At 38.8% G+C, this 26,830-nt stretch overlaps 1 protein-coding gene across 2 annotated transcripts in view; it reads right to left on the bottom strand.

Annotated features, from left to right (window-relative positions):
* The window catches only part of LOC133648900 (protein phosphatase 3 catalytic subunit alpha-like), an 89,463-nt gene that overhangs the window by 18,574 nt on the left and 44,059 nt on the right, over positions 1-26,830 (bottom strand). For both annotated transcript variants that reach the window (XM_062045425.1, XM_062045424.1), the window contains exons 3-6: positions 21,735-21,859; positions 12,149-12,260; positions 4,386-4,531; positions 1,531-1,670 (exon numbers count right to left, since the gene is read on the bottom strand). In XM_062045425.1, the coding sequence (XP_061901409.1) occupies positions 1,531-1,670; positions 4,386-4,531; positions 12,149-12,260; positions 21,735-21,859 (523 nt within the window). The remainder of the gene's footprint in view (positions 1-1,530; positions 1,671-4,385; positions 4,532-12,148; positions 12,261-21,734; positions 21,860-26,830) is intronic.

The raw sequence follows: 26,830 nt of genomic DNA, 5'->3' as shown, positions 1-26,830 counted from the left end.
ACTAAAAAACTGCCGTATCTAAACAGTCATCTCTCTTTAAACCTCAGCCTGTCTCTTTACATTTCTCCATTTGGACAGTTTTATGTGCATCTTTTTTTTATCTTCTTATCCTCACCACCACACTCCCTCTTCTCTCACTGTATCTTAATATCACTCTGTAACTGGCAAGAGTAGCCAGTCGTCATAGCAACAGAACCGCGCAGCTTCCCCAGGGATTGTGGGATATCGTTTCATGCCGAAACAGAACTGTGTGTATGTGTTTGCGCATGGACGCGCTGTGTTTACGTGTTTGATCTCATAACTGTGTGTGTGTGTGTGTGTGTGTGTGTGTGTGTGTGTGTGTGTGTGTGTGTGTGTGTGTGCGTGTGTGTGTGTGCGTGCGTGTGTGTGTGCGAGTGTGTGTGAACTAGCCAAGATGTTATGTCTGTAGCAGTAATCCTATTGATGGTTATTAGATTAGAAGGCATCTTGTCATCACTAGTGTCACAAAATAATAGTGTTGGTCCACCTAAAACTTATTGATTTTTAAATTTTTTTTTAAATTAAACAATCCAACAAAATAATACACAATAATACCATAATAATACAATTCCAATTCCAATTCCAGCCGTATTCAGAATAGCAATCAACAGAGCAGTTGAGAAGACACAAAACAATGACACAAAACAATCCAAAAGTAGTCAAACAAAAATGAATAATATCAACAACAGTATCAATATTAATAACAATTTCAACATAGCAGTGATTAAAAATCCCTCATTGACATTATCATTAGACATTTATAAAAAAAATTTTAAAAAAGAACAATAGTGTCACAGTGGCTTACACTTGCATCGCATCTCATAAGCTTGACAACACATTGTGTCCAATATTTTCACAAAGGTAAAATAAGGCACATTTTTGGTTCATTTAATAGTTAAAACAAATTTAAATAATGGATCCCATATTCCAATATATGACTCATTATTATCTCAACTAAATGCAGTTTTTTCTTCTCATATCATCTCCATAGCTTGTGTGTACCAGTCAGTGTGAGTTGGACTATTAACATCTATCCATTTTTTTTAATATTACCCTTTTTGTTATGATGCATATTGAAAGAAATGCAATTTTACTCTTTGATGACACGTTACTATATTGATGCAGATCATCAAGAATACAAGTTTGCACTGTCATTGGGATGTTTATATTTAGGAATGCGATCGCTTCTTTTGTTGTTTTCAACCATAACTCTTTTATTCTCTGACATTCCCACAATAAATGAACAAGAGTTCCCTCAGCTGCCCGACACTTCATACATAATTTGCTATCTACTGCACCAATTTTAAACAGCTGAGAAGATGTAAAGTACAATCTATTCAAGATCTTAAATTGACTCAGCTTAACTTTATTTAATTTTTTGTAAATTCAAGTCGTATTACTCCCACAAAATGTCATGACGCACACCTTTGAGAGTCGGTTATATTACGCTTTGCATGTGCCGTGCAGAACTATTGCGTACGCCCCATTGTGAGGTCATTTTCTTTTTACCTGTAGAAATAAGAGCAGCCTCTGACTGTGTTGTGTCCAAAGTACTCTTGGGTCTTCTCATTGCCAAAGTCTTCAAGGGGGTCTGCCCACAACAAGTCACACATGGGCCCAAACGCTGGAGGCTCCTTGAATCGGTCCAACTGGGACAAACAATGGACACATACAATAGACCCTAGACAAAAGTGTTACGGCTTGCGAGGAATACACCGGGAAAGCAGACGCACCAGCACATGTCATTTCAATCAGAGGAAAGAAAAGCAAACACATCACGCATACACACATATACTACATCATCGCCATGGCAACTCCCACCACACAGGAGGGAGAGGATGTCACACCAGCAGATTCACCATGGAAACACTGCCATTAAATGAGGAAGTGTGTGTTCTCTCCATGTTTTTTGTACAGTGTATTTTATTCAGGATACAGTATGTGTGGGGTTTATTCATTAGTCCTTATCAGACATCGAAATACAGTCGTGGTCAAAAGTTTACATACACTTGTAAAGAACATAATGTCATGGCTGTCTTGAGTTTCCAATCATTTCTACAACTCTTATTTTTTTGTGATAGAGTGATTGGAGCACATACTTGTTAGTCACAAAAAACATTCATGAAGTTTGGTTCTTTTATGAATTTATTTATGGGTCTACTGAAAATGTGACTGAATTCTGGGATTAAAGGCCTCACTTTTTCTCCTCCAAACATATTGCTGGGTATTGTGGCCAAACAGCTCAATTTTTGTTTTTAATCTGACCACAGAACTTTCCTCCACAAGGTCTTATCTTTGTCCATGTGATGTCAGACTAACAAAAATCCCAGGAACACCATGCCTACAGTCAGGCATGGTGGTGGTAGAATTATGCTCTGGGCCTGTTTTGCTGCCAATGGAACTGGTGCTTTACAGAGAGTAAATGGGACAATGAAAAAGGAGGATTACCTCCAAATTCTTCAGGACAACCTAAAATCATCAGCCCGGAGGTTGGGTCTTGGGCGCAGTTGGGTGTTCCGACAGGACAATGACCCCCAAACACACGTCAAAAGTTGTAAAGGAATGGCTAAATCAGGCTAGAATTAAGGTTTTAGAATGGCCTTCCCAAAGTCCTGTGTGGACAATGCTGAAGAAACAAGTCCATGTCAGAAAACCAACAAATTTAGCTGAACTGCACCAATTTTGTCAAGAGGAGTGGTCATAAATTCAACCAGAAGCTTGCCAAAAGCTTGTGGATGGCTACCAAAAGCGCCTTATTGCAGTGAAACTTGCCGAGGGACATGTAACCAAATATTAACATTGCTGTATGTATACTTTTGACCCAGCAGATTTGGTCACATTTTCAGTAGACCCATAATAAATTCATAAAAGAACCAAACTTCATGAATGTTTTTTGTGACCAACAAGTATGTGCTCCAATCACTCTATCACAAAAAAATAAGAGTTGTAGAAATGATTGGAAACTCAAGACAGCCATGACATTATGTTCTTTACAAGTGTATGTGAACTTTTGACCACAACTGTATAGACATCAAAATATGTTCTGAAATACTGCACTTTAATAAGAGTTTGATATTGATATTCTTTTTTTTTTTGTTCAAAATGACCTTAATTATTTTTGTGTAGAAAGTAAGTTTCTTTTTTATTGCTGTTAAGTGGTTGCAATAAATGAATTTCCGTAAATTCATTATAATTTCATAGCTGGAGCATAAAAATCTGTGTACCACCTTCTAAATGCATCTAACGGTATTATGAGAGCCGCCTAGATTATTCTAACCCATTAAATTAAGTTCATAATGCAGGAAGTTGAATGATGCGGACATGTTTGTTACCGGACACTTTTTACGTGTTAGTGATATGCAACTATAATTATTTGATACTTGTTTACATTGACAAATGTTGTGTTTTAGACTGCAGTGTTGTTCAATTAGGGACACTTATTACGCATGTCTAGCTCGTGTGGTATTGTGTGCTTAGCTGTTGTGTAGCTGCTTGCTCGAAGTATAAATGACTTGACTAAATTACAAGAAAATACCAACCTTTTGTGCTTTTTGGAGGACAATTAGATGTTAACTGGCTGCCCAACTTTGCACAAATAAACATGCTACAGGACTGCTTATGGCGGCGATTATATCGGAGATTTTAGATGCAAGCCAATATCATCCGATGCAATTATTATTTTATTTTTTTTGCTGATATTGAACCGATGTAAATAATAATTGATATTTACTTATTTTTAGAATGTGATGGGGACCAATAATAAACTAGCTGTGAGCCAAAAATGTCCCCATGGCCACACTTTGGACACAGCTGCTGTAGTATCATCTTTAGTCATAGCTATAAATCAACCTATCTGCAAACTCGGCAATGTTTTTTCTATAAATTACTTGTGATTATCCTTCAAAGTGAATGCAGCAAATATATTTTGCATAGCTTCAAAGTGAGCAGATGATACTGTGCATAAAACATGACAATTATGCATATACCGAATTCATCATGAAGTACTTTCATACTATCAGAAATGTAAATGAAATGTTATACAGAAAAATGAGTACATTTCTGCCAAGACTTATGATAGTTTGGCTCTGTCAGAACTCACAAAGAGATCATTTGATGCATGACGACATCTGGTGTGACGCATGAAATACAACATCACAACAGGACAGGATGATGACTAATGACTGTCCCTGCATTTTGTGCATTCGCGCTAACGCAGGTGCCTTCCTGCCTCCGCCTCAGCCACCATTAAGTCCCTCAACAGTTCAACGGCACTATAGCCCCTCATTTGATGATTCAATTCCTGTCTTTTTTCTTGAAAATTGCAAGATTTTATACAATAGGGCAGAGTCAGGTTGTGTGTGTACCTTCTTGATGTCATCTAGTGTGTGGATCTCTGGTGAAAGGCCTCCATGCACACAGAGAAACTGCTGGTTCATCAGGGCTGCTAGAGGCAGGCAGTCAAACGCCTCCATGCAGGAATCATACACCTGCTCCGAATACTTAATCTTACCTGGAGGTCATTTAGAGAAAAAAAGAATTGAGAGCGGTGCAATGTGGGTTTTTTTAAGCAATACTTTTTCTCCCTCGTCACACTTAAAAGGGTCCTATTCTGATCACTTCAGGGGCTTTTAAACTGATAATGATTCCCAGTGAGGCACTATAATAAGTTTTTTTTATTTAAACACTCCATAAATGTCAAGTTGAGAACGGGGTAAATCTGCATTCTTCTCCTCTTGGGCGAAACTCTTGTATTCGGCAGTCTGCTCCACCGACCACACCCACTCAGTAGGGATGGGCGATATGGCCTACAATCTATATTGTGATATTGTGAGATTATATATATATATTATTTAGTATATAAATGATAAAAGAAGCATTTTCGGTTGTATTATTTTGTCAAAACTATTATCAATGTAATTGTTAATTTATGTTGATATCTCTTTTCTGTTGTAACATGTTTATGTATACACTTGTGTCAAAATGTAAATGTAATAAGCACTTATTCTTCTGTTGTTAGGATACTATACATTAGTTTTGGGTGATACTACAAATATGGGTGTCAATCCAATACCAAGTAGTCACAAGGGCAATATTGGTCATATCAATGCCGATGCTGATACATTTTCAATGATTACATTTTTATCACAATTATAATCAGACTAAAACAGGATGGCAGTGTGACAATTACAATTATATATTTGAACTAAAGTTAAAGTACTACTGATAGTCACACACACACTAGGTGTGGTGAAATTACTCTCTGCATTTGACCCATCCCCTTGTTCCACCCCTGGGAGGTGAGGGGAGCAGTGAGCAGCAGTGGTGGCCATGCTCAGGAAATATTTCTGTGATTTAACTCCTAAGGGAGGTAATGGGTCTCATTTTTATAGTCTTTGGTATGACTCGGCCTACCGATCTCAGGGCGGACACTCTAACAACAAGGCCACTGAGCGGGCAATTATTTTCTACTATTTTCTTTTATTAATTTTTTTGTGTCCAGGTTTTTTTATTTCCTGAGTTTGTAAACAATAACAACATCGACAGACGATTTTTTTTAATGATAAAACATATCGATTCAACCACTGTTGTATCGACCATACAGTGTACTATACTTTGTATCGTAAAAACTCTCCCTCCCCCATTTACACTCATTCACACAAAAGGGTTGTTTCCTTCTGTTATTATTATTCTGGTTCCTACAATATATATCAATACAGTCTGCAAGGTATACATACAGTCCGTGACCCACACAGGACTGTGTGTGCTGATGGTCCACTAATAGTACTAACCTTTAACAGCTAATTTTACTCATTTTCATTAATTACTAGTTTCTATGTATCTGTTTATTCTAATTCCTTTTTTGTTCAAGAAAATGTTTTTTTATTTTTTATTTATTTTTTAAAATAAAGGACATTATCTTCACCAGACCAGGTTGTCAATAAAATTAGATTGTTTAAAGGGTTCTTAAAACCAGGTTCAGTCCAGATTATGTCCAGGTCGGGCTCAGCAACACACACCTTCATTCATCCATCCATCCATTTTCTACCGCTTATCCCTTTCGGGGTCGCGGGGGGTGCTGGAGCCTATCTCAGCTACAATCGGGCGGAAGGCGGGGTACACCCTGGACAAGTCGCCAGCTCATCACAGGGCCAACACAGATAGACAGACAACATTCACACACACATTCACACACTAGGGCCAATTTAGTGTTGCCAATCAACCTATCCCCAGGTGCGGGGGGTGCTGGAGCCTATCTCAGCTACAATCGGGCGGAAGGCGGGGTACACCCTGGACAAGTCGCCAGCTCATCACAGGGCCAACACAGATAGACAGACAACATTCACACACACATTCACACACTAGGGCCAATTTAGTGTTGCCAATCAACCTATCCCCAGGTGCATGTCTTTGGAGGTGGGAGGAGGCCGGAGTACCCGGAGGGAACCCACGCAGCGCAAACTCCACACAGAAAGATCCCTAGCGCAGGATTGAACACAGGACCTTTGTATTGTGAGGCAGACGCACTAACCCCTCTTTCACTGTGCTGCCTTCATTTATGTACACTCAAATTAGGGAACACAACAACAGATTGCATATAATCTATAAACAAAATACAATTTTCAAAATAAGCATTTGAGGACTTCCCATCCATTTGTATGTTTTTTGGCATCATTATTGGTTTAAACCAGGCCTGGGCAATTATTTTGACTCGGGGGCCACATTTAGAGAAAAAAATGTGTCTGGGTCCGGTATATCTATTTTTAGGAACACTAATACAAAACCTCACAATAATGTCTTGATTGAATGCTAAAAACGTTATAACAGACCGCCTTAAAAAACGTAATGGAATTTTAAATTTTTCTATGAACGATAAAACACTGAATATTGACAAAATATGAACGTCACACCCCCTTTCGATCGACATATTTTACAATCAAGTGAGACGCAACAAAACAGTGAAATATGAACAAAATAAAACCACCTACAATCTGATGTATCTGATATTTGCTGAATTTCCCCCAGGGATCAATAAAGTACTGTCTATTCTATTCTATTCTATACATCACTAAGCTTTAGAACTTTGTTGTGAAAATCTCCTTCCGCGTCTGTGGAAACGCCTCCCGCCCACACTGCTTGGTGCCTCATCTGAGCTGTTGTGACGTGGATTACCATAGTAACTAATTAGATGACCATAGTAACTAATTAGATGACCATAGTAACTGGTAAATCATCCATAAGCGCAGATTACAACCATCGAAATACTTTGTTTAGTTGAAGACTTACGGTCATTTGAAAACATGACTAAACATCATAATGGCAGCTACAGTTTCCATCTTAAAGATCTAAAAAAATTATTTGGGAATGTCCGGCGGGCCAGATTGAAAAGCTCAGCATGTGGCCCCCGGGCCTTAATTTGCCCAGGTCTGGTTTAAACCATATAACTTTCTATAACTTTTCAAACTGTGCTTTGTTAAGTGGCGAGAGCAGAGGAGCAGTGATACTAAATACGAATAGGGCCCATGTGTTGTATTAGACTACAAACATATTGAAGAAACTGAGAAATATTGTAGTCAATTTACCACATTTTTAACAGAATCAAGCACGAATGGATAAATAAAAACATGGAATGGAATAGGTTTTGCATGTATGCTTTCAAAGACTGTACTAAAAGTGACCCAAGCATGAAGCAGAATAGAGAAACTGTGAAGCAGATTGTTTTGTTCTATACACAAAAAAAACTCCTTTCATTTGGCATCAATAACAGTCAAGACATCCAGCAGGACGCATCTTGAAAGAACATTACACACAGACGGACCCTTGCAATGCATCCAACACAAAACAACATCATGGGATTAAAATAGCTGAAAGGGAAAAAAGATAGAAGGAAAATAAAGAAGGGGGGGATTTTGGATGAGAGAGAAGCGGGATAATAATTTCATGAAGAGAGAAGGAGGGCATTTGGAGAAGGTGATGAAAGAGAAGAGAGACTGTAAAACGTACGCAAAAAGGCGAGAATAATTGTACAGTGAGGGAAATATGAGGATGTACGAGTGTGTGTCTGCAAGCCGTGTCATTGTCAACCTCTCCTTATGCTTTGTGTAGAACAAGAGATCATTATTGCCAGGTGTCAACTCTCTTTTGCTCTCTCACTCACACACACACACACGTTCGTGCAGACACTTGCATACACTCACACACACACACACACACACACACAAACGCATGCAGCAGATGGTAATTGAGGGCGACCACCATTCGCCAAGAGCATCAGGGGAAATTAGCTTCCTCGTCCCTTGGCCAATCAGACACAAAGGAAGAAGTCCCCGAGCCAATCATTGACGGCCAAATTAATTTACTGCTAATCACCAACTCTCTCGGACAGAACTCGCTGGTAGGCAGCGCTCTTCTCAGACTAGTCGGGAATGCCATACAAGAATGAGAAGGAAGAGAAAAGACATCTAACACGGAAATTGATATGACCAAAATCACAAATTTCAATAGCAATTAGTGTTGTCCCGATACCAATATTTGGTACCGGTATTTCGATACTTTTCGGTACTCTAAATAAAGGGGACCACAAAAAAGCGGACCGATACTTTTCAGAGGCGGTATAGTACCGAACATTATTCATTAGTATCACGGTACTATACTAATTTATACCGTACAACCCTAATAGCAATTGTATTTGTAATGGAGAGATTCATTACATAAAACATTTTTGCTGATCTGGCAGTATTTCCTTAACCTCTAAAGGCCTTAGTGGCCACATGTGTGGACAGCACCTTTTAGCTCTTATTTCCAAAATTGTGTACACTACTGAATTGGGGTCTTATGTCAACATATGGACACTTATACTGCTATCTGGTGGTGTCAGAAGAGTATAACATACAATGGAATTTGGAATAAAAAGTGTAAAAATAAAAATGTGCATGTCACTACACATGAAGTACACGTTTGTGCACTTGTGGACTAAGTACATCATATTAAAAGATGATTTTTAGTTTGTATTCTAATTAGGGTCCAATAAGCCCAAATAGCAAAGAGAAATAAAAAACATGTAAACAAACAGCTTGGGCCTTAAGAGGTTAACACTAAGTTGAAAATAGAAAGCAGGGGCGTATCTAGTTATCTAGTTATCCTCCACATAACAAAACCTGGTCATAGAAACTACAAAGCAAGTTATATAATATAAAGCTTGGTGAGCCGTGTGCGCAGTATCATTGATCACAACACTTTTACTTTATTTGGGGCGGTATAGCTCGGTTGGTAGAGTGGCCGTGCCAGCAACTTGAGGGTTCCTAATGTTTTTAGCATAGCTCTGTCGAGGTCCCGTAGCTAAGTTAGCTTCAACGGCGTCATTAGCAACAGCATTGCTAGGCTTCGCCAGGCGGTACAGCATTAACCGTGTGGTTACAGGTCCAGAGTTTGGTAGTATTGTTGATCTTCTGTCTATCCTTCCAGTCAGGGGCTTATTTATTTTGTTTCTATCTGCATTTAAGCACGATGCTATCACGTTAGCTCCGTAGCTAAAATGCTTCGCCGATGTGTTGTCTTGGAGATGAAAGTCACTGTGAAGAGGATATAGTATCCGAGGTGGTTTAAAATACAAATCCGTGATCCACAATAGAAAAAGGAGAAAGTGTGCAATCCAATGAGCCCTTTTACCTAAGTTACAGTCAGAGCGAAAAAAGATACGTCCTGCACTGCACTCTAGTCCTTCACTCTCACGTTCCTCATCCACAAATCTTTCATCCTCGCTCAAATTAATGGGGTAATCGTCGCTTTCTCAGTCCGAATCGCTCTCGCTGCTGGTGTAAACAATGGGGAAATGTGAGGAGCCTTTCAACCTGTGACGTCACGCTACTTCCGGTATAGGCAAGGCTTTTTTTATCAGCGACCAAAAGTTGCGAACTTTATCGTCGATGTTCTCTACTAAATCCTTTCAGCTAAAATATGGCAATATCGCGACATGATCAAGTATGACACATAGAATGGATCTGCTATCCCCGTTTAAATAAGAAAATTTCATTTCAGTAGGCCTTTAAGACAAACATGAATACATACATGTTTCAAAAATTACAAAAACTTTATTAATCGGTTTTGTGAGACAAACGTCTGGAAATCTTGGGGCCCCCTGCCCTAATGGTACGTCGGCCCTTGCGTTAAGTTAGAGCTGTTTTCCTACAAAGTTCATCGGAATGTAGTCCAACCCGAAATTCTTCATCTTAAATATAGAAAATGGCTAAACACACTATTAAACAACATTTTGGGGGCCACCAGTATTTGATACATGGACTTGGGTCACTATGGTATCATCCACCCCCAATAATAATGGTATCATCTTCCATGAACCACAGATTTTTTTTTTTTTACTTTTGTAAATGTTTATCATGTTAGCTATGTCTCTTTGTCTAAAATGTATATTTTCTCCTGGACCTACTCTTTATTTTATGCTGCCCTTTTTTTTTGCTGCAGCTGTTACATATACTGTAATATTGTACATGGTGATTGGGAATAGTTATATATCAGTGGCGTGCAGTCACTAGAGGCAGGGGAGGCGGGGCCTCACCTGCCATCATGGAAAGAAAAAAAAAAGAAAAAGAAAAAAAAATTAATTAAATTGTTATATGTATCCAGTGATTATACTAAAGTTATTTTCCATTTAACTTCACCAGTTTTAGATTATTTTTATTTTTATTTTCACATTTGCCGTTCAAATACTGAGAAGAGACGGTGCGGTGATCAGCAGCCAGTTGAGGCACTTGTGCCTCACCATGGATTGCGACTCGGCTAACTGCTGGCCTGCTGCGCAGTGACACCGTAATGCTATATGAACTATATTATACATTTCCATAGTTTAGTTAGCTGAGGTATATAATGTACAGTGTATTTTGTCAACAACTGTATGTGTGTAACGTATTTTTAGTGCTGAGCGATCATAAATCTGCTGCGGAGACACACTGTGTGAGGCTCGTATCATAACCCCGCCTCCTGGTGCCAAGCATCTCCGCCGCAGAATGCACTGCCCGACGGGAGCGCACCAACCAAAGCCCACACCCAAACCCTCCACGTGCAAGACCGAATCCACCCCAAAAAAGTCACTTAACAAGAAGCCAAAAAGTGCAAAAACAACAATGCTCGCGCTGCAGGAGCCGCGAACGACCGCAGGGACACAACATTAGGTACACCTGCACTGCAGGTTCATATGTTTGTAAATTTGACTGTGATGATGCAGTGTGCCTCATCAGACATTAACCTCACAGCACGCCACTGTTATATATTGTATATATTACATAATAATATAACATAATAATATAATATAACAGTATATATTATATACTGTATATATAATATGTGAATATTATATATATGTTATATTTTATATTGCTACTATGATACATTTTTGTCTACTTTATACTTTCCGTCCTTACACTTTGTAACTGAGCTACTGTGTGGAACAATTTCTCTTGTGGATCAATAAAGTTTGTCTAAGTCCAAGTCTAAGTTTATCACGTCACTACATAATTTAGAAATAATAAATACATTTAATAGAACAAAATTCATATGACTATCATTATAAACAAAAGAGAATTTTTAAATAAATTATTTCATTAGTCGTAAGTGGACGTCCTGGTTTAAAAATAGGGCACAACCACCCCCCCACCCCAAAAGAAGTTAATTTCATTTTGATTTGATTTTAATTCTATTTTCTAAAGCACCAGATCCCAACAGAATTAATTTAAGAATGCATTTCATAGAAAAAAGGTCTCATCTTTCTGTATATTTACAGCAGCAGAGCTGTCATTTCCCAGTTGTTCTACATATCACATGAGGTGGAGCGATTGCATTAACTTATTGACACGTCTTGTTTTTTTCTTTTGTGGATTTGTTTGGAATCTTTTTGTTTCATTCTGTTCCGAAAGGTTGTGAAAATATAATGTAGAGTGGAGTAGTGGTTGCAATAGAGAGGGCTATGCTGTGCACGTGCGCAACCCCAAATGTAACCGTTGACATGACTATTATCCAAACAATTTCTGCCGTATCTTCAAATTGAAAAGTAGTTTAAAAGAAGAAAAAAAAATCATTAGTTGTGTAAAAGTGATGAGGAAATGAATGGATAACTCACATTCTTGTTTGAAGGTGAAATATTCTGTCAGATGTCTACATTCATGGTTCCCCCGTAGAAGAAAGAGCGTCTTTGGGTAGAGGATTTTCAGTGACCACAAGTATAACACACACTAAAGAAAAAAAAGAAAAAGAAGAATCACATTAATTGTAAAGACTAAACATGTGTGTAGGTCAGAGGTTCTCAAACTCTTTTCATTAAGTACTACCTCAGAAAACTCTTGGCTGTCCAAGCACCACCATAACGACCAACATTAGAATACAGTATCGCAATAGGTCCAAGTATTTACTAAAAACAAGACAGAGGTTTTATTTAGCAAGTAACATTACACAGAGTTTGAACAGTAACAATGTGTTTGACTTTGAATGTAGGAAAATAAAAATGTTACATTACAATATTTAATCAAGCGATTCTTTTGTGTACCACTGGATAGCACCCGCATACCACTAGTGGTACTGGTACTACAGTTTGAGAATGACTGTAGATAGTATCGTGAAGTGGAAATGGAGGTTTGTTTTTGTTGTCCTTGTGAGCATATTCTTATTGTTGCTAGTCCTTCCATGCTACATGAACTCTCCTGAGTTGAAGCAACTTATTTTACAGCGACCTGTCTAACCATTAGAATAAAAGTAAGTTCATCATAAACATTCAAAGCAGAATATATATAAGCACATTCAATGTGTAACACAAGAATTCAGTGGGAGATTATGCACAAAAAAATACAGCACTTTGTTGTGTTGAAACTTTCCAGCACGATGAGTGTGCAAAGTGTTTAGTAGGCATACTATTTTCTCAACATTCATTCATTCAAAAAAGTAATGAAGTAACTCTGAACTAGTGACAAAATTATTTCGATACTTTTCGGTACGTTTCTAAATAAAGGGGACCACAAAAAATTGCATTATTGGCTTTATTATAACAAAAAATCTTACGGTACATTTAATATATGTTTCTTATCGCAAGTTTGTCCTTAAATAAGATAGTAAACATACAAGACAACTTGTCTTTTATCCGTAAGTAAACAAACAAAGGCTCCTAATTTAGTCTGCTGACGTATGCAGTAACATATTGTGTCATTTTCCCTTCTATTATTTTGTCAACATTATTAAGGACAAGTGGTAGAAAATGAATTATTAATCTACTTGTTCATTTACTGTTAATATCTGCTTACTTTCTCTTTTAACAAGTTCTATCTACACTTTTGTTAAAATGTAATAATCACTTATTCTTCTGTTGTTTGATACTTTACATTAGTTTTGGATGATACCACAAATTTGGGTATCAATCCGATACCAAGTAGTTACAGGATCATACATTGGTATTATTCAAAGTCCTCATGTGCCCAGGTACATATTTCCTAAGTTTATAAACATAATATACATTTACCAGTACTTTTCAGAGGCGGTATAGTTCCGAATATGATTCATTAGTATCGTAGTACTATACTAATACCGGTATACCGTACAACCCTACTCTGAACATGTCCATTTTTCTATGTTCTAGTCATTACTTTGTGTCAAAAATCCAACCAAATGTTCTTATAACAAACCCAGATCATTACAGCAGTATCTCCAGTTTCGTACACCCTACATTCTGTTGGCTTACGTGTACAAGTTCTGTGTACAGTGTACACGTACAAAGGGAAAAAAACAGTCAGTTTTTTAACCATTCAGCTGAATTGAGTGCCCAAACAAAGAATACTGGTGACCTAGTCTGTTGTGTTTTGTGTATATTGTAGCGTCCCGGAAAAGTTAGTGCTGCAAGGGGTTCTGGGTATTTGTTCTGTTGTGTTTATGTTGTGTTACGGTGCAGATGTTCTCCCGAAATGTGTTTGTCATTCTTGTTAGACTTAGACTTAGACTTAGACAAACTTTAATGATCCACAAGGGAAATTGTTCAACACAGTAGCTCAGTTACAATGATGGAAAGTGTAAGGATGGAAAGGACAATGCAGGTATAAATAGACTAACATAGCGATAAAAAAATCTAACATACGAATATATACATAATATGTGTAGAGAATAATATACATACAGATATATTATATTATGTCTATAACATATATACAATATATACCAATGACCATTTACAATATTACAGTATATACAGTATATGTGACAGCAGCAGCATAACATAGAGAGTAGATCCAGCAGGAAATAGAAAATAGACATTATAAACATTATAACCATTATAAACAAAGAGAAGTAGCTAACATGTCAGGTGTCAGGTAATAGGCAGATGTCATCTATTACTGTATATATGTTTGGTGTGGGTTCACAGTGTGGCGCATATTTGTAACAGTGTTAAAGTTGTTTATACGGCTACCCTCAGTGTGACCTGTATGGCTGTTGATCAAGCATGCCTTGCATTCACTTGTGAATATGAAAAGCCGTAGATATTATATGACTGGGCCGGCACGCAAAGGAAGTGCCTTTAAGGTTTATTGCCGCTCTGTACCTCTCCCTACGTCCGTGTACACAGCGGCGTTTCAAAAAGTCATACATTTTACTTTTTGAAACCAATACCGATAATTATGAAACAGATACCGATAATTTCTGGTATTACATTTTAAAGCATTTATCGGCCGATAATATCGGGAGTCCGATATTATCGGACATCCCTAGTCATGAGTGGTCATGACAAAAATGTATGTTAAATATTCAATTATCCATATTATTTCACATTGTTTTCTGCATGTAAAACTATAATTATTCTTGCAAAAATTTGTTTTTTTCATTTCCATCATTTTTTATATCGGAACATTTGCTTTAGTTTTTGCACGATTTGGTTTTCATCAGTTCTTTTGGAACGCATTACTGAGGAAAACTGAGGTACTACTGTGCGGTACTTGCATTACTTCAATTTGAGGTTGCCAGTAGTATTTAGTCATGGTTACATTCATGCAGGCTTTTATAATGTTGGTCTCATCGTACAACAGTTTGTCAAATACCACACATGCCATGTAGAAGGTTTTACATTAATGTCTGCGAGGGCACTATGATTACATAGAATCAAATTGTTTCTGTGAAAAATGATCAAATAAAGAACACAGCTGATTGAGACATAGGGCAGCACAGATGACATAAAGCTATCATATTTTAGGTTAATCAGAGACTATACATTTTTCATAAGTGTGTGAATGCTTGTTTGTATATTAGACCAGTCCATCTTCCCTGGGACCCTGAACGGTAGGAAATGGATGAATATATATTTCAGACGTTGTCCTGAGAGTACCTGCTCTACATTTGTTCATTCTGCCCTTGACAAGCTTTACAAAGGTGGACTAAATACTGCTCACCTCCCTCCGAACTCATGTCAGTGACATAACACTCATCTCGCCGCGGCACACTTCAGCCAGACAAAGTAATAGCAGGAATACCAGCGTGCTTGCATTGTATATACACCAGTGGTTCTTGACCTTTTCGACCTCGGGGCCCAACTTTTCCACTACAGAGGGGCCCGGGACCCACTCAAATAATAACGCTGAATTAATACTCTTACTCTTGAATTTAATCATGTTCAATATTTACATCCAACCTACTAACAGTTTAAAAAGATATACCTTGTCAAATAATATGAAACCATGTGTTATTAAACAAGGATTATAATTAAGGCTTAGGTTGATTACAAAAAGAAATACAATGCTAAATAAATTATACCGCAAAAGAAGGGACTCATTAAAACAGATGTTTTTTATTTTTATTACATACATTTACGCAGTGCTAAAATACTAAAATAAATACATCTAACTAAATTAATAATAAATGATTATATACATGTGTGTGTGTGTGTTCTTGCATTTCTACTAGAGATGTCCGATAATATCGGGCTGCCGATATTATCGACCGATAAATGCTTTAAAATGTAATATCGGAAATTATCGATATCGGTTTCAAAAAGTAACATGTATGACTTTTTAAAACGCCGCTGTGTACACGGACGTAGGGAGAAGTACAGAGCGCCAACAAACCTTAAAGGCACCGCCTTTGCGTGCTAGCCCAATCACATAATACCTACGGCTTTTCACACACACAAGTGAATGCAAGGCATACTTGGTCAACAGTCATACAGGTCACACTGAGGGTGACGTATAAACAACTTTAACACTGTTACAAATATGCGCCACACTGTGAACCCACACCAAACAAGAATGAAAAACACATTTCGGGAGAACATCCGCACCGTAACACAACAGAACAAATACCCAGAACCCCTTGCAGCACTAACTCTTCCGGGACGCTACAATATCCCCCCCCCGCTACCCGCTACCCCCTACCCCCACCTCACCCCACCTAAACCCCGCCCCACCCAACCCCGCCCACCTCAACCTCCTTATGCTCTCTCAGGGAGAGCATGTCCCAAATTCCAAGCTGCTGTTTTGAGGCATGTTAAAAAAAATAAAGCACTTTGTGACTTCAATAATAAATATGCCAGTGCCATGTTGGCATTTTTTTCCATAACTTGAGTTGATTTATTTTGGAAAACCTTGTTACATTGTTTAATGCATCCAGCGGGGCATTACAACAAAATTAGGCATAATAATGTGTTAATTCCACGACTGTATATATCGGTATCGGTTGATATCGGAATCGGTAATTAAGAGTTGGACAATATCGGAATATTGTCAGGGGTGCAAAAAAGCCATTATCGGACATCTCTAATTTCTACCTTTCTTGAGACATCAACCGTCCATATGAGGACCGGTGAACAAGTTAGGACATACATCATGGTCCCAATATGGAAAACCATTGTGTCTAATAGAGAATGTCTCATTTGCACCCCTGGTGGTGAAATCTGTCAAAATTAGGGTGGTCCCAAAAAGGAGGGATTTTTCAAATTGACTATGTGTCGGTTTTAAAAGTGCTCCCCCTCTGGTCAACATATGAAATAACAAGTGTGTGTAAAAATGTGAAGTGCTCCCCCCTCTGGCCAACATATGTAATAACAAGTGTGTGTAAGAAATTGGAATGCGCCCCCTTTGGCCCAAATTAATTTAAAAAAAATATATATATGTATATATGTATATAAAGACATACTGTAATAACTTGAAGTAAATAATGAAGATTAAAAACCAATTATAAACAAAACATTCAAAGATGAAAACAAATTAACTAAAAGCTTACCTTTTTTATATTTGCATGGTTTGTTTATATTATTAATGTTGTAAAATAGAAATCTTTAAATATCTAGAAAGGGTGGTCCTAAAGAGGCAGGCATTTTTCGGAGGTTCCAAGAAGGTGAAAAATACAAGAATGTGTGCTTGTGTGTGTGTGTGTGTGTGTGTGTGTGTGTGTGTGTGTGTGTGTGTGTGTGTGTGTGTGTGTGTGTGTGTGTGTGTGTGTGTGTGTGTGTGTGTGTGTGTGTGTGTGTGTGTGTGTGTGTGTGTGTGTGTGTGTGTGTGTGTGTGTGTGTATTCATTAAATAAACCGTCAATAAAATTGAAGTGCAAATGAAAATACAGCTTCAGCACTTTAGTCATCATTCTATAATTTTGGGGCTTAAGAAACTTCTTAACAACTTTAGCTCCAGAATTCTTCTGTTAGTTTGAGATTGTCATTACTGCCACAAGTGGTAAAAAAAAAGAGTGTATTACAACTGAATACCGCTGCAGCCCATACAGATCACTGTAACAAAACGCATATTTTTTGGCGGCCCTCTAAATGGCTGGTGGTTAAGAAACACTGGTACAGACTACAGAAAGAAAAACGTCCATATATTTGATAAATGAAGATCGTAATGCATCGAGTTACTTTATGTCACTGGAATCCGATCATATTACACCGGTGGCTCTGTCAGGTCACATGCGTTTGCGTTATGTTTGATTTCACCCGCTGCAGTTGTCATCTATGTTCTTAAAAACAAAACGAGCCAACTTCAAATGTAGTAATAGCATGAGGCTAATGTGGTTAGAAATAACTGAAGTTATTGTGTATGCCAAGAGTAACGTTATTGCACAAGAACACACTGTGTGCACAATACAGCCAACGACAACAACTGCCTCGTGGAAACAAGACATGAAAACAATTTGAAGGAGGTTCTCACAATGTGATGTCTAGTGATTAAGACACACTCCAATGATTTATTAATATTGTACACACACAAAAAGAGAACTATCTACATGGGAGTAGGCGGAAGGATATGTAGAACGCTTATTGCACCATAAAACTACTGTAGTTGTACTGCGTTGATATTGTACTATTTACTTGTTTTTGTGGAGCCTGGGACGGATTAAGGCAGGGGTGTCCAAACTTTTTCCACTGAGGGCCACACACGGAAAAATTAAAGCCTGCGAGGGCCATTTTGATAGTTTTCATTTTCAAATCATAACAAAATATATGGATTTTGGTTTTTTTTTACCTTTTAGGGCTCCCAGGGACCATAAAGGGTCTAAGTCATTAAAATGTTAAAAACAAGTCAAATTATTATTGTTTTTATTTATTTAACGCTTACAGTAAATCTCTACAGTATATGAACTTCAGGTTGATATAAAATTTAAAAAACCAAAAAGATTTTATGCCTTTTCTGTCAAGACAACATTGTTTTTTACAATAAAACTGAAATATGCAGTATTTCCCCCTCTGCCCAAAACCTGCAGAAAGCAATGTTTGATGTGAAGTAATTAGAGCCTTAAAAACATCAATAATGCAAGACACTATTGATATTAATTCATTGTTATTTTTGAGTAATCACAGTGAAAAGATAAATAAAATCCCATTAAATAAGTTGGTAGAGTGGCCGTGCCAGTTGGTAGAGTGGCCGTGCCAGCAATCGGAAGGTTGCTGGTTACTGGGGTTCAATCCCCACCTTCTACCATCCTAGTCACGTCCGTTGTGTCCTTGGGCAAGACACTTCACCCTTGCTCCTGATGGCTGCTGGTTAGCGCCTTGCATGGCAGCTCCCGCCATCAGTGTGTGAATGTGTGTGTGAATGGGTGAATGTGGAAATACTGTCAAAGCGCTTTGAGTACCTTGAAGGTAGAAAAGCGCTATACAAGTATAACCCATTTATCATTTATTTATTTGTTATATCTTTGTTACATTGTACAATGCACATTAATCAGCATATAAAATGTAAATGTGCTAAATTGTAGCCAAATTAAAATGTCCTTCCAACTCACTATACCTTGCAGGTTTAAAATAAAAACATGAATAAATAATTGTTATATTATATTAATGTTAGTATTTAAGATAGCGAGCAATTGGCGCTCTAGTTTTCAGCTATAGTGATTAGCGGCACTATACTGTACATCTTAGTATTGCAAAATAACAGCATACCTTTAGAACCAGTGTATTTTATACAGATATATAAGTAGGACACAAATGCCTAAAGTTTTTCCACTATGGGTCACATACTGAAAAGTTTAGGCATGCGGGGAGCATTTTTAAATTTTGGGGGGAAAAAAATGCTAAAAACAAAAATTATTATCCATCCACGCTTGTCTCTCTCCGGGTGGCGGGGGGTGCTGGACCCAATCCCGGCTTCATTCGGACGGTAGGCGGGGTACACCCTAGACAAGTCGCCACCTCATCACATGACCAACACAGATAGACAGACAACACTCACATTCACACACTAGGGCCAATTTAGTGTTGCCAATCAACCTATCCCCAGGTGTATGTCTTTGGAGGTGGGAGGAAGCCGGAGTACCCGGAGGGAACCCATGCAGTCACGGGGAGAACATGCAAACTGTGCATTTCAAATTGTGCATTAAACTCAAGTTGTTGAGCAATTTGTTTTCCGTAGCCTATTCAAATTACTCCAAAACATCCATCCATCCATCCATTTTCTACCGCGTGTGCATTTATTTGAATCTAAGTTTGAGTCAAATAGTATCGTTTCACAACAAAAAGCCCAACCAACCACCACGCTGATAGGGGTGAAGACGATAAGTTCGACCGGTGTTTTAAGAAAATGTGCTACCCGTAAAATTTGTTACCCATCGCTACTCAGCATGCGCATGCATGCGCATCAACACTAAAGGTTTCCTCGAAACAAAATAACCATGGCAATTAAGGTAAGAAAGGTTGCTATACTGTGGATTTTTTTAGCATTATTTTACATACCAGGAAAAAACCCCAAAAGAAAGTATAAACCTTGATTAACCTAAAATGCATGGCTGGTTGTTTGTCTATACCAGTTTTTCACCAAGTACCACCTCAGAAAACACTCGGCTCTCTAAGTACCACCATAAAGATCAACATTAAAATACAGTAGCATAGGAGGCTAAGTATTCATTAAAAACAAGCCAGAAGTTTTATTTATCAAGTATATTGTAAAATTACACACAGTTTGAACCGTAACACTGTGTTCGAATACAGGAAACCAAAACTGTTACATTACAAAATATGTAATTTAGTGATTATTTTGCGTATCACTTGTGGTACCCGTACCACAGTCTGAGAATCCCTGGTCTGTACGGTATGGTGACAGAATGAATGTCAAGTATCTTGACAAGCTCATATATGAATAATAATGAAAACTACAAAAACACTTCTTCCAGCAACAATTTAGGACATTTTTTTTAAATCTTTATCTAAATCCGTCCATTAGTTATGTGAAAACCTCTCAAATGATCTCACCTGGATGCATTTTTTCATGAAGCAGAAAACCCCCACAAACAAACACCAAAAACCAACACATATCCTTATTCCAAATTTTTAACAACTATTATTATAATTCCATTCTCATAATTCTGTTCACTTTCTGTTTACTATTCCTCTCTTCTTTGAAATGGAGCTGTTCTGTGCTTTTAATGTGATAGTAACCCCAACCAATTCGGCCGCCTCTTTATTTATTTACAAACATTCTGTGTATGTCTTTGAGGCTAGCAGTTAACAACTTAAATTAGCTCAACCATCCTCGACCTCCCACATAATCTTAAGACGACAACAGATGCCCTCCTTTATTGTTACACTACACATCACCCAGACCCTACATACTCATTTTTTTTCTACTCTCGTTTTAAAGCAACTAACTCCAACAGTAACCAACTCGTCAAACAATGAACTACATCCACACCCCCCCCCCCTACACATATCCACCCCTCCCATCTAATACCGTCAAACCATCCAAATCCTCATATAAACATATGTCCACCCAATCATCAACCTGAATTTAAAGTTGTGTTTCATCCAAAAATCTAATGCACCTTTAACCACAACCCTCCGATTATTTCGAATTGACCATGTTAGTATTAACAATTAAGCTTCAAAACAATCAACCATTTAGCCATATCCATCAAAATGGTCCCATGTGCACATAGCACCAATGTCAATCAAACTGTGCAAATAAGTGTAGCTCAGAAAATGAGAAACCAGAATATGAGAAACCTATGTAGCACTTGGCTTCACTGTAACCATGGTGGGAGACGAGGAAATACCGGTGTGTTGTTTCCTTTAATGGTAATAAGCTTACAAGGTTATGCAGAGGTATAGTTACAAATATTTTATAGACAAATTATACTATTTATATTCACGATGGAGAGTGAAGCACTGGTGTAACTTCTTCAACAGCTGTTGTATTGGAGCACATGTATTAAATAACAGGTGTGTATCCAGCTCGTGCTGGAAAATAAATCCACTCTTACCTCAATACTGAAATAGCCTCTGTCCACATAGTCCCCTAGAAAGAGGTAGCGCGTGTTGGCAGGGGAGCCTCCCACTTCAAACAACTTCATCAGGTCAAAGAACTGGCCGTGGATATCTCCACACACTGGGAATGACACACACACACGACAATAAGCCACTTTGACACATTACAGTACATATCTGGAGAAATACAGGCTTTGCTTGAGGTCAGATTTAGAAGCAAGAACAGTTTTCTGGAATATGCCTGTGAATATTCTCGTTCATCCAGGTCCATGTATGGAGTTGAATTGATCGCTGTTCAGGTTGTTTTAGAGAAAGCTGTCCTATCTACTGATTAGCATTAATTGATGAGAGGCGAATCATCTTCTAAGGCCCCGTTTACACTAAGCCGGATAAGGCTATGCAGGGTAAATCCCACCTAACCTTATCCTTGTCCACACACAACAATGCCCCCGTTTAAGACCCCCTCCCTCCCTCCGTCCGCCGGCGCAACGCAACCTTAGACGCATGCGCGGAAAATGCGCACGTCATAGTCATCTCCAGTGTTGCTTTGTGTGTTCTTAAACTTAACTTATCTGAACAATATCCAGTGTTGTGGTATTTCAATTAACTGGAATCCAGTGTGCTATTGTAGTGAATCACACCTGAGCCATCATAAATTAATCAAATCTTTATTAGACACGTAAACAATGTGATAAAGAACATTTTACAACAATCAAACTAGGGATCTAGATATCTGGTCAGGACACTCCTCACTGTTTTGCCGTCACTTTCATTGTCCATTCGTTTTTGGTGACTTTATATACTCTGGACCTAGATGTTGAGTCCGCGACATAATATACTCTGGACCTAGATGTTGAGTCCGCGACATACATCGCGGACATAAACTGATACAGTCTGCTTTGCCAGTCCAAAAACATTCGCCGTTTTCTGTAGTTAGTCTTCCCTCTACGGCCAGGTAATACAAAGCACACGCTACCTTTTTTTATCACATCCACGGGAGCTCGCATTCTCATTGACTCTCCTTCGACAAATGGACAAAGTTTTTCGCTAAGTAGACTCACAGCTGACCTCAACATTGGAAAGTTCTCTTGCCGTCTGAGATGTGTTGTATCCCAAATAGCTGCAATCGTTCATGTGTGATTTTCACAAGCGTCTGTACATGTAGAAGATTGAGAAACACAGCATGTCTGGATGATGCGCCTTCATATTTCCAGTGGTTAGCTCCGAGTTACGAAACCGCTTTATTATGAAGCTGGCTGTGGCGTGTTCTTTCTGACGTCACTTCCTGTGTGGGCGCGGTCTTCCTGGCGTCACTTCCTCTCCGAACTCAGTTTGTAAACGATCAATGAGTCCATACAAAGCTAAGAGCAGGAGATTCAAGAAATACACGGCGCACTTACCCGTGTAAAAATTTGTCCGAGGAGGGTGACCTTAAACGTTGGTTTAGTGTGGCTGAAACGGGGCTTAGGCTAAATTATTATTTGTTTAACGGGTTAAATGACTTAATGTAGACATGGCCTAAGACCACCCGAACAGTCCAGGAATTTTCTGAAAGGCAGCATTTTATTTTTGCCTCCACGGTATCTCTCTATACTACAGTTTGTGTCTGCAGGTGGATATCAATATTGCTCTGCTTGAAGCAGCAGGTTGGGGAAAAAAAACAACAGTTTCTATTGGACCATTTCCCCATCTGCCTGTCTGTCTTCTGTTGTCCCCAGAGAGCTGTACTCGTGAAAGACGAGCAATGTTCCTACACTGGAACATCCCACACAGATTGATCTCACCACTTAGATTTGCATAAACACACACACACACGCACACACAAACGCAGGCACACATGCACACAGTAAGTATTGGATGAGTCTGGGTCTGATTGCCTTCGCGTCTCAGAAAAATGCTTTCCATTCTGCTCTCCATCGATCTCAATCTATCCCCAGCTACCACCCTCCATATTCTCCTTGCATCAGACCATTTCCCTGTCAAGGAAATACATGCAGGCATTACCCAAGCCAGCAGCCGCTAATGTGAGGCGTGGAACAGCCAATTGGGTCTATCAGCTCAGTGCAGTTCTTATAACAAAGGGTGGCAGATTCCTCACGCAGAATAATAAATCAACGAATGGAGTCTGATTAACACTGTAAATGATTAGGGCTTTTTCCCCCTCTACTGACTTGTTTCTTATTGATTGTGTGATAATCAACATATTGGTAGAACGTCATCTACCATGCAATATAATATCTATGTACTGGTAAGCTCAATGGCGGGCCGTGCATTTCCCACCTAGGCCTTCAGTGAGCGCCGACTTCAATGATTACTTCTCAAAATACCATAATTGATGTCACCACATGATCATTGCTGGAGAAATACTATACAGGAACACATTTACACCCTACTGCGCATTGAATCACATCAACAGTGTACAAAACGGGTTATTTTCTGGCGTATTTAAAAATCAATTAAAACGCATCAGCAATTAAATTTCTCTGCTTGGCTTATGCAACTTCCGGTCAATAAAGTTTGATTCAAAGTACACATTTCTCAAAGATATATTAACTGCCCTGACCACATGATGGCGACAAATATACATGTAACAATGTTAATTAAATGACAAGCATGATACACTTTAACAACAAGAGTTTACAACTTTTAGTTGTAACAGAGCAGCTACTGTCAACACCTTGTGATCTGATTGGCTATCACAACGCTTTGTGTTGAGAGACATATCCAATCACAGGACACGTAAATGTCACATTCAACGTGAGGCCATCTAGAGCAGTGTTTTTCAACCTTTTTTCAGCCAAGGCACATTTTTTGCGTTGAAAAAATGCGGAGGCACACCACCAGCAGAAATCATTAAAAAACAAAAACCAGTTGACAATAAAAAGTTGTTGTTGCAATTGTTGGATATGACTTTAAAGCATAACCAAGCATGCATCACTATAGCTCTTGTCTCAAAGTAGGTGTACTGTCACGACCTGTCACATCACGCCATGACTTATTTAGAGTTATTTGCTGTTTTCCCGCGTGTAGTGTTTTAGTTCTTGTCTTGCGCTCCTATTTTGGTGGCTTTTTCTTTTTTTTTTTTGGTATTTTCCTGTAGCCGTTCCATGTCTTCCTTTAAGCGATATTTCCCGCGTCTACTTTGTTTTAGCAATCAAGAATATTTCAGTTGTTTGTATCCATCTTTGTGGGGACATTGTTGATTGTCATGTCATGTTCGGGTGTACATTGTGGACGCAATCTTTGCTACACAGTAAGTCTTTGCTGTCGTCCAGCATTCTGTTATTGTTTACTTTGCAGCCAGTTCAGTTTTAGTTTGGTTCTGCATAGCCTTCCCTAAGCTTCAATGCCTTTTCTTAGGGGCACTCATCTTTTGTTTAATTTTGGTTTTAGCATTAGATACCTTTTTACCTGCACACTGCCTCCCGCTGTTTCCGACATCTACAAAGCAATTAGCTACCGGCTGCCACCTACTGATACGGAAGAGTATTACACGGTTACTCTGCCGAGCTCTAGACAGCACCGACACTCAACAACAACACATAATTTGCAGACTATAAATACTGGTTTGCAAAAAATATTTTTAACCGAAATAGGTGAAATTAGATACCGTAATTTCCGGACTATAAGCCGCACCCGACTATAAGCCGCACCAGCTAAATTTAGGGGAAAATACAGATTGGTCCATATATAAGCCGCACCCGACTATAAGCCGCAGGGTTTTGATGTGTTTAATTACCGTAGTATATAGGGGTTCCTGCTACCACGGAGGGGATTGTCGGGACAGAGATGACTGTTTGGGAACGCAAAGCGTCCCATTTATTAACAATAAATCTTTCAATCATTCAATCAAACTTTCACATCTTTGACATGGCGAACAGCATTCGTGCAGAGTACAAATAATACAACGGTGCAAAGTAATACAAAGTGCTCGCCTGTACATTATCAAAATAACCAGCCTACCGGTATATGAAAAGTCAGTCTTTAATCATTGTGTCATCGTCTTCCTCCTGCGTACTAAAACCACCGAAATCCTCTTCGTCGGTGTCGGAGAAGAACAGGCCGTAAATAAGCCGCACCCTTGTATAAGCCGCAGGGACCAGAACGAGGGGAAAAAGTAGCGGCTTATAGTCCGGAAATTACGGTAATCCCCCATGGCACACCAGACTGTATCTCCCGGCACACTAGTGTGTCGTGGCACAGTGGTTGAAAAACACTGATCTAGAAGGCCTTACTGACAACAACTCATCATCTGATTGGCTATTGCAGCTGTCTATCACTGTATGTGTCTGTTCAGCATGGCAACATAAGCTACAACAGCGCTGGAAGGAGCATAATATGACATGAAGAGAATATGAATAATTTTAGATATTTAGGGAAAGTAACTAAAACATTTTTTTATCTTTAATCTCTAATTATGATCATGATTTCTAGTTATGTTAGGCCAGCAGACAAGGCCTTGCTGGCCCTGACGGCACACCACTGGGTAAGCTACAGTATTTGGTTGGCGGCAAGGCACTGGAAGCAGAACTAGGTAAAACAATGGCGAGTATGGAGTGATCTATTGAGTTAAAACTGGCATTTTCAGGATGTAAATATGAAAACTATTTTAATATCTTTGATGTAAAAAATAAATGTTTTTTGACTGGTTAATTAATGTTAGGGCTGCACAATTAATCATTTTATTTATGACCACAATTTTGGCTGCCACAATTAAACGAGGGTGGCCGTCTGGGATATTAACATTTAAAAAGCAAGCTGTGCTACATATCAAATTAAAGACTTTCACAGCGGGTTGTCTTGAAGCCTCGTTAAGGGGCGACCGCCCACGCCAGAAACCACTGTGCATGGGCACAGGGTTCCCATTACCACGTTGACCACGTTTCTGGCCGGCATTAACTAACTTCTCCCGGGCTGCTGAGGCCTTGTTTCAGTTCCATGGAGTCTAACGCCGCATGCGTTAAAGACCGCACTGCTGTAATTTAATGGCGACAGGTGTGAACGCCTGTGCAACACATCGCTCTGTTTGTCTCCTTGGAGTCGCACTAGCAGGACTAACCGCTAACCATCGTGCTGATTAGAGTCTGGAGAC

This window comes from Entelurus aequoreus, linkage group LG04 (genome assembly GCF_033978785.1).
Source record: "Entelurus aequoreus isolate RoL-2023_Sb linkage group LG04, RoL_Eaeq_v1.1, whole genome shotgun sequence".
Lineage (NCBI taxonomy): Eukaryota > Metazoa > Chordata > Actinopteri > Syngnathiformes > Syngnathidae > Entelurus > Entelurus aequoreus.
The sequence above is the reverse complement of the archived record's forward strand: the minus strand, read 5'-3'. Positions and strand labels throughout refer to the sequence as shown.